The sequence below is a fragment of the Bombus pascuorum genome, chromosome 4 (genome assembly GCF_905332965.1).
Source record: "Bombus pascuorum chromosome 4, iyBomPasc1.1, whole genome shotgun sequence".
NCBI lineage: Eukaryota > Metazoa > Arthropoda > Insecta > Hymenoptera > Apidae > Bombus > Bombus pascuorum.
In genome coordinates, this window is record NC_083491.1 from 10,546,829 (window position 1) to 10,558,993 (window position 12,165).

Here is a 12,165-nt window from a genome sequence, read left to right on the forward strand (position 1 = left end):
AGTATGTAATTGAATTTGAAGAGACGATTTTAATTAAATGGAATCAATGAGTTGTAAGGTATGTCTACACGAAATGCATTGAGTACTTTTTAGCTAAACTTTAAATGTAATGGCAACTTGTATTTGTTATTTAAATTGAATGTATGCAGCACTTGTTTATTCCCTCCTGTGAAAATTCTTCTAAACTGTGTTTGTAGAGGAAGAATGTATCACAAAATATACGAATATCTTTCTTGATTAGAAATAAGAAATTAGATAAATAAATTTATAATGCTTCGCTTTATAGAAAACGATCTGGTCATTGAGAATATTAATTCATTTATAATTATCGTTGAAATAGGTTGTTCCCTTAACTTATCAAGCAGAACGTTGTTCGATTATGAAAGTATATTACGATTTTAATTACTGCCTTTTACTGTAATGTAGAATCTAGGAACTAACAGTTATTGTAAATAAATTAGTCGGGAGAATCGTATAGTAGTAAAATAAAAAATATAAATGCAGGCATTTATGAGTATGTAACTTCTAAATTACATTAGAAAGTTACTTATTGTAAATACTAGACTTTATAATTATTTATTTTAACAATTTTATGTGCCATATAACTCTTTATAAATATTTTATTAAAAAGGAAAGAAGTGTTATACTTAAAATTATAAATGCACGTGTATAGAGTACTTTAATGAGATAACGAATGAATGGATTGTCGTGGAGAATATCGGGAGAATCGCTGTGAATGCTAATCGTCCAGCATGGTTCAGTGGCAATGACGAGCAACGGTATTCGTTGTGAACTGAAATTACGACCGATAATCGGCGAAGTGCTCTACAAAGTGTACTTCACGAGTCGCGAGCCGAGTTAGCTTTCGAACAAATGGAATTATACATTGCGATGATAAGCTTTGTACGCAAATAGCATTATCGACGAATTATTGAGATTGCCTCTCTTTGTGCCCGGAAATTAATCCGGGTTTCACTCTTGAAATGCGCATCGTTACAATTATTGATCAAGATCGGGGCTTTTCCTCGTCTACCATCTATATAATTCTGCAAATAAAACGATTACTTATTTTTGCTTTCTCCAACTGAACTCGCTATTTAGTCTTCTCGTAACTTAATTTCTTCTTTGCTGACGTTGCAAACTTCTACAATGGATTTACGTACGTATACTCATCTTAAAGGTCTTAGAATTCGCGTTGTACTTTCCATAAATTTCGAAAGCACTATTAAAAATATGAAGAAATATTTCATTTTGTACTTCAGACGATAAAGAAAATATATTAGAATAATTTTAGTAAAATGTAATTGTAGTCCCTATTTATTCGACAAGATTAATTATTTGTTTCCAATTAAAATTCAGCTAAATACACTAATAACACACATGTTAGTAAGTTTCTTCATTTTATAAGATGTTCATAATATAGTTATACGTATTTATCTAACACAGGTTTTCTTCTTAAAATATCTAGAGAGTTACCAGACTGACATATCAAGATGAAAGTAAATGAATTAATCTTTGGTCCATCGATGGACCTTGTCTATTTCCAAGAGAGCCTTTTTTCTTGTCGGTGCACTTCGCTTTCATACTTTTCAATCCTCTTGGTTCCCTTCTGCGAGCTCCTTTCTTCTCTCCTCTTCGCCACACATCTACAGAAGATTTCTCAAGGGAGCTCCTTGACTCCGGGATTGTTGGCGCCTCTGAGTAGTTCACCGGTACACTCTACCAAGAGGTATCTCGCCCAAGTTGGCAGTCGTTCAAGCGCGCGGAGCACAAGATCAGCCACTGAACCGCTGCCCGCTTCCCCGAACAATGAATTTCGCACTTATAATTGGATGTGTCGCTGTTACGGGCAGTGCTCTTAATGGTAAGTGCACGGGAAGCGCAGGCCGAGAAGAGTAACCTACTTTCAGAGGAAACAGAGGAAATTGTAGTCCAACTAGAGCGCAATAACTGTCACCGGGAACGTGCTGTTACTGCTTAATGCGTCGAACACGTGTTTCGACAAACATCGAACTGAACTGGATCAACCAGGACGCTATTAACACCAATCCAAAATTTATTCTTGCTCGATGTCTCCTCATATTTTTCAATTTAAATATATACAACGTATTGTTCTTTTAAAGCATTGGAACTTCCTGATTGGAGTAATAGACATTTATTAATTTCACTGTCATTGGTACAGTAGGTGGTTTCTGTTTTTTGAAACATTTTATTTAGATTTCTCCTCGTCTCATATAATGTTTCATTTTGAATTTTATAACATGGTATAATGTAGATTGATGTATTCCTAACTGTAATAGTTCCATGTATTTTTCATTCGAAGTACGTATCTGTAATAATACATCTCTATTCCTAAACATCGCGGGATTTCATGTCTGGCCACGAATGACTGATTCTACTTACGAATCTTCGATTTGCTTTCAATAGTTCCGAATAGGACAAATTAAAAGGACTCATTGACTTTAACGAAGAACATTGGAATAGCTGAAAGAATTTCAACCACATAAAAGTTAAGCTATATTCTGTTTATGAAAATACACAGTTTTTTTTCTTGTACTTAATAATTTCATCCTTACAATGTAATACGTACTGTATGTAGGTATGAATTTATATCTTCAGTTCATACCTTCAATTTTAATATATCGTCAGTGCATCTGTATAATAGTATGTTCGATTTATATCATTCAACAAACTTGGGAGTTTCTTTCGGATTACCATATGGAAATTAATATATTTTTACCTATGCAGTGTATTCTATTATTCGGAATTTAGTTTTTATTTTATAACGAATCCTTCTAGCAGTCGTGTAGAAACTAAATACGAATACACTAAGGACGTGCAATTTCTTCATAATAAAATCCCTCAATCGAAACTGGCACGAAAGAACAATTCTACTTTAATTCCGCGACATTAGTGAGAATCACGAGGACCGAAGACAAAAATATTCGTGGAAAATTTACATGGCAAAGCAACCTGAAAACTAACGCAGTCTGTCTGTCTATCTGTCTTTCTCTCTCTCTCTCTTTCTCTCTCTATGTGCCGTGAAGTTTTCCTCCATCGAGCATTCGCTTCCTTCCAGCGGAAACGTGCACGTCGCGTCCACCTCCGAATTCAACGATATAGCGTGAATTTCCAAGCGTTCACGAGCACCGTACTGCACCGGAAGCGTTGGTAGCGAAGCTCTCGCATAATTCGCTGGCGTCGTTCTTCCTGAATATGGTATAGTTGAAAAGATAGAAGGTATCATAGGTTTTTGCATGAGGCGAACATTTTCACGAAGTCAATTCGTCACAGTTTTCTTCTAAGTCACCCCACGGTGACTAGCTGCGTGGCAGCTCTCCGTTACAGAAACGCTACTTCATTTGTATATTCATTTATCGTCTAGTACACTTTACGTCGTTTCGTTTGAAAACGTGAACGTTCTTTTCTACGCTACGAGAGACCAGTATAAAACCGTATAGATACCATAAAATCATATATGTAGTCTGTCAAAAGTCAAATTGGTCATTTTGTTAACTTCTTAACTGCATTACATAGGAAGACAATTAATATTCAATTCACAAGAAACAAATGATTACAAATGTTTCTAACGTTATCACTCTTCTGCAGTTCTCAGTTTATCAAGAAATTGGAAAGAGATGACAGTTTACTTTATCGTTAATTCGAGTACTATTTGAACGTCTCAATTCTGTTTCATTTATTTTATGTTCGTTATGAAGACCTTTTATAAATACAATTCTGATTACACAATTTGATTCATAAATTAAAAGATTCCAAGCCTAGAACTTTTAGCATACAGCTTGGAACAGGGTCCCATATATTTTGTATTCGGTTGCTCTCACTATTTTCACGCATTCGCAACACGTAAGCACAATACGTCCTCCGTCTAGAATCCGTTGAAAATCGTAATCTGTCCGCTCGAGAAACTCGATCAGGAGCAACATCGGACAACGTGCTGCTCGGTAAATGTACCGGTAACGGGCTATTAGATTTTCTAGCGCGATTAAACCCTCTCCGATGTTGGTGTTCTTTGAAAGTACGGAGGGCGAATATCTAGAACTGGATAAGTAGAATTTTCGCGGCTCGGCGAATTTTCGTCTAAAACTCTTTCGCGCTACAAGTTAATGGCTTTTTGCGCGTTCTTCCTAAGCTGTATCTCCGGTGAAATTTCGGCTGGCAACGAACTTTCAACTTTTTATCTCGTCGCGACGTGGCTGAAACTGAATTCAACTTTCCTCTGCCCGCTTATACTCCCTCTTTTTCTCTCCTTTGCCTCGTCTTCTCTCATCTACTCTTTTAGGTTATACGCGTCGACGCGACGTTGATATACGGAGTAACGCTACCGCGTTTCTTTCCGGCTGAACCTAACCCGAGAGTGTACACAGAGAGACGTTACGTGAATGCACGTACCTTAAGAATACCTGGCCGATTCAGTGCACCAACACATCGATACGATTTACCGGTAGGTGAATGTGCCTACACCGAAGCTTAACTCGATTCGCTAGCAATCCTCTCATTAGAGAAGGGACCTCATTATACGGCTGCGCGCCGCTGGTCCTTGCTACGATTATATTACATTATTGTAATTGATTGCAGCACATGTAACTGCGGCGTGATTCTTAAACAATAAACTCATTACCCGGTAACAAGGAACGCCGATACGGCGTGCCGCCAGTAATAACCTATCTCTCCTGTTGCTAGATCCTGGGCGCAGACCTGTGCGCGCGTACAATGATCCTCCAACGATCGATTCGTTTTTGATCGATCCCTCGACCGATCTCAACGGTTGTAAAACCTCGTGCACAACAACCGTCAGTTCGTTCTCGTTCTATCTTACACAGCTATAACCCTTTCTCTTTCTCTTGCTTTCTCTTTTGCAGGAGCTGCTGCTCTTTTTTATATTCCCCTCTCTCTCTCTTTCTCTCTCGCTCTCGCTCTTCTCGTTCTATTACGTCCTCTACCTTTCGTCGTTGGCTCAAACACTCCAGAACGAAGCGTATCACCGCTCGGAGTTTATCCGATCTTTACCATTTGCTCGTAACAAATCGCCAACATTTCGAAAGCGGAGAACCGCGTTGAATCTGCCTCTGCGAGTTCCACGCTTCGTTGCGTTATTTGTACACTTCCAGCATATACCGGATCCAGGGGTTTGCCGCGGATCTTGTCACGAGATTGAATGATTAAACCCATCCATTTTCTTTGTTGTGATCCTTTGAGTCGGGACGATGATAAATTGAAACGAGAGGATAATAATTAACATTATTTACTGTTGAAAACTGCGCTCTAAAAATCGATTTCGATGGTTTGTTTAAATGGAAATTTCTTGGCTGTTTTGTGTTTTTCAAAAAAATTAGAAGAACTGGAAGATTTCTATTACTGTTTCTAAAATTATTATCATATCATCATTATCACGTGTTGCAGAAATATGAAATTATTTAAACAATCGAGCAATCACGAGCTTTAGTTTGTTACACTGTTATCACGTTATAATTTGTGATCGCATATATCCCAGGTAAATTTTGAATTTTATACACTTGCTATTTGATCTTATCGTGCCAATGTTTTTCTTAAACAATGAATTTTTTGTTCATTAAAAAAACATAAGGATATAAAAATTTGAGTATCTTGTTTGTTGAGGTTGACTGCTAGAGGAACGAGTGGATGAATTTGTAATAAAAAAATATATTGAAATAAATATAGGTACAGCGAATGCTGATCCAGATCCTCACTCTTACACAGTTAGAATACAATAGGAAAGCATTATAGGGAGCACGTTCATATATTTATAACAGAAGACATTACCAAAAAAGCTCTAGCTGAAGGCAACAAGAAACAGCAATAGAATCTACTTATAGCTTTTTTGCTTCTAGACCTTGTAACCCAAAAGAAAATTTATATTCAAGGGCACAATAATATGCACCTCTCCTTATTTCGAATCTTTTTATTTCACTAAATTCTATTCTCTCCGTAACAGCGGTTTCCAGGTCACGGATATACAAAAGAAAAAGTGTAAAGTTTTTCTTAAAGTAATTACTTCAACATTGTTAAAATTACAAGAGATTAACCCCTCACTGATATCCCTTGTATTAGGATACTTAATTTTAAGACATTGTCGTAGTGCTGACAAAAATTCGAAATATTTTGTCTAACGCATATTCCTGTAAAGTATTTGAGTACTTTCGTAGTCCGACGAATATTCTTGGAAGAAAATATAATATATCGATTAGCTCGAACGACAAGTCATACATCACGAGTAATGTCGTGAATGCTTCTTTTGATCCGGCGCGGTTCGAAATTACAGTGGGTAGAATTTCGCTGGCGTAGCAAAATGTAACAGATCCGGCGGGATCCGTGCTTGAAAATCGAGGCAATCATGCGGGAGAAGCCGGAACACGATGCTAGTCAGAACCGCGGACGCCTAATCAGCCGATTGCGCCGAGGAAATACCGTTCCTATGGAATGTTAATGCGATCTACACCGACGATCCTTAGAAACCGCGGGGCTCGATTCTCAACCGAGGCCAAGTTAAGCGCCAAGACGACCCACTTCACCGCCGCACGCACGTATCGTTGCGCAATAACGCCGTTCTGGTGGCTTACCTTCGATTATCCGCAAACACCGACCATCAAACACTCTTGGACGAGGGCCTTTTCCATGTCTAAGGGTCTTCCCAGTTTTAATGGAGACGTTCGCTTCCTCCTCATTATCTCTTCCGCGTTTCGAGCGGCGAGCGTGATACCAAACCAAACCCTCGTGTTTCTACAGATCCTTACATCGTGCCTTTTCTCGTAAACATATAACGTTCGAGACAATAAATTTTCTCTCTCTTTCTCTCTTTCTCTTTTGTGAATATTTTATAATATTTTAAATTGAGAATGGATCTTTAGTGGAACTTTAATTGACAACTGGATTTTTACGAAATTTCGCATTTGAATTTTTAAAGATAAATTGTTTATCTTAAACAGGAAATTATATTTCTTAGATAGGAGATTGCGAAGATGCTTTATTGTCAGTATCAAAAGATTTTGATGTGTAGCTACTTGATATACGATTTTGTACATTTTTTTTACGTTAGATAAGGTGCTATATTTCGTAGATAGGGAATTATTATACATTTTCTGATGTTACATGCATCGTGTATCAAACCTAATCAGTTCTTATCTATAACTTTAAATCTACACCTACATATAAGTATACCTTTATATATACAATAATGACTTTAAGATAACACGAAGGATCTTGCGAACGAGCTTTAAAATACCTCGCGAACATGGAAATAAAACTACGGGAGGAAAGGTTCCATTTATATTTTCCTATAGCAAGAAGGCGGAAGACGATTTGATACACGGCTGAACAAACTGAAATTCCGGAATGATAGAGTCAGGTCCGCGAGCCACGTACGAGTCTTCAATCCGGAACTTCATTCGTTCTTGTGGAGATCAAGTCCTTGCTCCCCTTTCCACGGTTTCCGAGATACGAACGCATAGCTATGCCACTTTTGATATGGTTCCGGCTGGGCAAGGACCTCTCGACCCTGCCTCGGGTCGAAGCTTCGCTTCGAGGGTCGTCGCGAGACGACCAGATGGCAGAGACCTTTCGCTTAGGTGCTTTCAAGGTGTGCACGTGCACGTTCAATCTTGCTCACGAATGCGAAGCTTGACGCGTCGGCGTGATATCGCATAAACGCGCGTTTCAACGTCGGTTTCTATCGAAATCGGAAGAAACTCCCTTCTTCCGCATGCTTATCAGACCCCGATATTTCACACGGCTAATAGATTAAAATTCCTCGAATCAACGTCTTCCTAACGTCCCTTAATTATCGAATTGACTGTAAAAGGACTATTGAGGGTAAAATTCCTGATTAACTTAAAACGATATTAGGTTGTCCGAGAAGTTTCTTTCGTTTTATAAAGAAATAATAGACGCACAATGTTTTTTGTTTTATTTTAGTTTATTGAATTGTGCACGAATATAATAATAGAAATAATACGAAATGGATCATACCTAATTCAATAAAATAATATAAAACAGAAATTGTTGTTCATCTATTATCACCTTATGAACCGAAAGAAACTTTTCGGACAACCTGATATTATATATTGGCGCATCTGAATCATCTCTTGAGTCACAATCTGCTCTTATTATATAATGATTTTATTATTAGTAGATCACAGATATTTATCCAAATTTATATTCTTTGCGAATATAGAGAATTAGAATGAATTTGATAGACAGAGAATTTTTCTACTTAATAAGTATTATATTTTAAATACTATTGCATGTCTATACATTCTACGAATTCTTGTATCTCTCAATTTTCTAAAAATATATAAAGATATGCAGTTTAATTATTACAATTAATTTAAAATAATTCCTCCGAAGTATTTCTCATCGTTTTAAAATTTCCAACCCCCAGAATGTAGCAATATATTCTGACTTTTAAAATCAAAATTATTTGTCACTTAGCCCCAACACAGTAGGTATAGCATATATACGCTATGATAAATCCCTTGGCACAAACTATACTGCATTGTAACGTTCAGATGTACCAGTATAAATTTCCTAGTAGCAGGACCGTGACAAACGCCCCCGTATAAAGGTTAATTAATAACTAACCATGTCATAATCATGACAGGTAACAACTGGCTGCAAACGAGCCACAGACAGCCAACCACTAAACGTATGACAACCGATGATCCACTGAACATCCAATAGAATTTCCTATCAACGTCAAATGCGAATGCGGCAGTCGAAAATTTTTTAGAAGTATGTTTCTTTTTCTTCATATATTGCAATAGAAACATAATATTAAGGGGAAATTCTTGTGTATAAACGCAGCATTCAATCAAAAGCATTTAAAATCTCTAAACTGTACACCTTAGATTCCCAACATTGCGGGTTGTGACACATAAATTTTAATTTTATGGTCTAATAGAAACGAATCTTTTCATACATTCAGGAGAAAGAATATCCTTTTTCTCGTGTTATTATCTAAATGTCACTTATATGAAAATAATTCAAGTAAATCATATTGGGAATATGATTCTAAAACAATTGGAGAATTATTTAAATTATGAAATACCTTTTATTGTAAGTAGAAAAGAATGTTCGACTAAAAATGCATGAAATTGCAATACAATTATCGAGCATCAATTTTTGTTGTACCTTAAATTTGCTTCAGGAATTATATCTGTGATATTCTCACTTTTTAAGCAACAAAGGTTTCAAAAATTCTGACTTTGCTATCTGTTTAATTTCAAATATTTATGTCACAGCAGAATAGACTATTTGAAAAAGAGAATTAAAGATGCGATCGTTTTGCGTCAAAGGACATTCGTGCGCTCCTATGGCTGAAAAAATCCGATTAGTAAAATGAGTCGATGGTATATAATTGAAACGCTGGAATATTCTCTTTGTTCCGTCTTTCCACTCTTTTCTTTTTCATTACCATCTTCCACACTAAAATATTTTTAACTTCAAAACCGTTTAGGATTACATGTTTCTCAAATATTTGCGTAAAAGGTATGGGTCTTTTTGTGCCTTAAGTGTAAGAATACCGACGCGTATGAATGAATAATGTTCATGTAAAATAGATAACTATAAATCGTATGACTGAAAAAAGATCGTGCTTTTTGTTGATATGCAGAAAAAGATCTCCCAGGTAACTATTTTCGGAAAGCTTTGCTTCAAATATAAAGAAATAAAGACCAAATGGTAAATGTTTAATCTAAATGGTAAATTTTTAATCATGGAATAATTGAAAACACGTGTTTTTCCCTTCGAAATATTTAAACATTAGAGAAAGATTTTTGAAATTCATTTAAAAAGTATTTTAGTAGAGAGTAGGAATTGTCCAAAAATCTTTACTTATAAGTTTCTGAATAATAAAGGTAATGTCAATCCGTAATATCAAAAAATTCTTTTATTTGTTACCTAGAAATTAACGTCGTCAAAAATTGTATAAAAATTATGAGGAACATTTTCAGGATATAATTAATATACTTACAAACTTACAACTAAACAATCAGTTAATTTCAATTAAATTTAGATTCTGATTTAAACTTCATTTTATTCAAACATGATGAAAAATTTTTCGAATCCTGCACGCATTATCGTCGTTTGCAAGGATCGAAGATAACGGATCTGCAAAATCGCGAATTCTTATCTAACCGCTGAGGCACCTGATTTTCTTAACTCAACCTACACCGATCACCCCTTTATGGGCAACTATAATGAGAAGGTTTTAACATGCATTACTGCATCTACTTACGCAATTTCCGATAATCTTTGGAATAAAATCAACGAGATCTTATGACATGTATGTATATACTTAACCGGCTGGTAACTACCCGAGCCAATATCTAAACCCTTGTATTCAAAGATGAATGCGGAAGAAAAGTCGATCCGACTGACGGTAACGAGCTCGACTACAAATTAGACCGAATGATCATTATAACGATCGAGATCCCGTCAATTTTTCTAAAATCCGACGCATATATCATCGATATATAATTGCAGTTGTAGCATAGCCACGATATCGTGCCAATTTTTATTTCTCCTTTTTTCGTGGTATTTTCTATGCGGAGAGGAGAAAACGCAGTGACGTGTGCATAATTAGTCCGGCCAGGATCAAAGCGTTTCTCTAATGCCTTCGAGCGAACGCAAAGTGACAACGATGAAAAACAGTACGCGTGCAGACGCGGGAATGTAGCGCGGTAAAATATTTAGTGAGAAAAATATTTAAACAAAATCGACGTTCTGCGTTGGCTGGCGCACGGGGGCAGAGGAGTCGTATCGTGGATACAAAACGTATTTGCGCATAATCTTATTATCTAATAAAACTCCGTCTTTTTTATCAGACTCTATATACGCTTCATTTTCACAGTACCGAATTATTCATATTGCAGGATAGTAGTTTGTAGTCCTGTTATTAATATTCTAGAATGAATATATAAAATGATGTTCGTGATATAACGAGCAGATATTGGGTAAAAGAAACAATTCGCTAGAAACAGCAAGTAAATTACTAAAATCACGAAAAATTCATGAAATCGATAGAAATGATTAAGCGTTGCTATAGGAGGATTTATTCTCTCTCGTTCACTTTCAGAAGTCACGAGTGGCAAAGAAAGAAAATGTTGCCCCTATATTTCGTTCCATCCTATAACACTAACTAACTTATAACACTAACACACACAACAAATACTTTTTATAGAGAAAATCCTGTGAAATGACAAACAGACGTGGAATCTGGGTGGCTCGCAGCTATTTCTCTGCAACTTTTCCAGAAAGATAGCCCGACCGTTCCCTTCGATGTTCCAGCTCGCATGAAACGTCGGGGATGGCCGCTTCATGACCAAGAAACACTCGAGACTCTGTAGGGGCGTGATGTAACGTCCTCCTTCTCGATCGAGGAACCCAATAACTGGAAAACGCACCGGAGCGTGTAGAGGTGCTTTCGATTCTCCAAGATCTACTCGAGGAAGACGAAAAGAGAGAAGAAGAGCCCTGTGCGCCGTGTGTCGATTCGCGTTGAATCTCGAGGCGAGTGCGTCCGCCTCCTCTGCCACCCGCAACACTGAAGGCGGATATCGCGACCGAAGACGGGAAAAAGAACCAGGTCGCCGGAAAACGACTGTCCGTTGAATAGGATTCGCGATGCAGCAAACGAAAAATAGCCATGTTTCATACTCACCGGCACAGGAAGTCTCTCTCGCCTAAACAGAGCTCCAAACAGTGCTGTCGCGAAGAGGCATTCATAGTTCTGCGTGTGTGCCCCTGAAGACGATGCCCCTGGACCCTGTCGATACACCAGGCACGTTCGCATGGTTTCACAGCCAAGCAGCTCTTCTGAGCGTAAATCGTGAATACTGGAAACTGGGATTGTGAAAGAGCGCCTGGAACAACAGAAACCGTCGAATCAGGTTACACATTTAGGCCGATAAAACTTGGATTTCTTTTCTTATCGTTTCCGAAACATAAACAAGAATATTCTTAAACAAACAGATGCAGTAAAGGGGGAAGAAAGGTTTTAGATATTTAAAAATTTTATCGTTAAAGGTGCCACGTCGTTTAATAATTGGATTAAAATATTGAAATACATTCTATCGAGAAATATGTCGAGTAATGTAAAAGAGTAAAAATTTTAGTCTAAAGGAGTACTAT

At 37.1% G+C, this 12,165-nt stretch overlaps 2 protein-coding genes across 2 annotated transcripts in view; one reads left to right on the forward strand and one right to left on the reverse strand.

Annotated features, from left to right (window-relative positions):
* Positions 1 to 12,165, forward strand: part of LOC132905981 (autophagy-related protein 16-1) — a 602,908-nt gene that overhangs the window by 330,286 nt on the left and 260,457 nt on the right. The gene's annotated exons all lie outside the window — the stretch shown is intronic.
* Positions 1 to 12,165, reverse strand: part of LOC132905980 (uncharacterized) — a 98,004-nt gene that overhangs the window by 56,512 nt on the left and 29,327 nt on the right. The window contains exon 3 of the mRNA XM_060957791.1: positions 11,696 to 11,897. Coding sequence (XP_060813774.1) covers positions 11,696 to 11,897 — 202 coding nt within the window. The remainder of the gene's footprint in view (positions 1 to 11,695; positions 11,898 to 12,165) is intronic.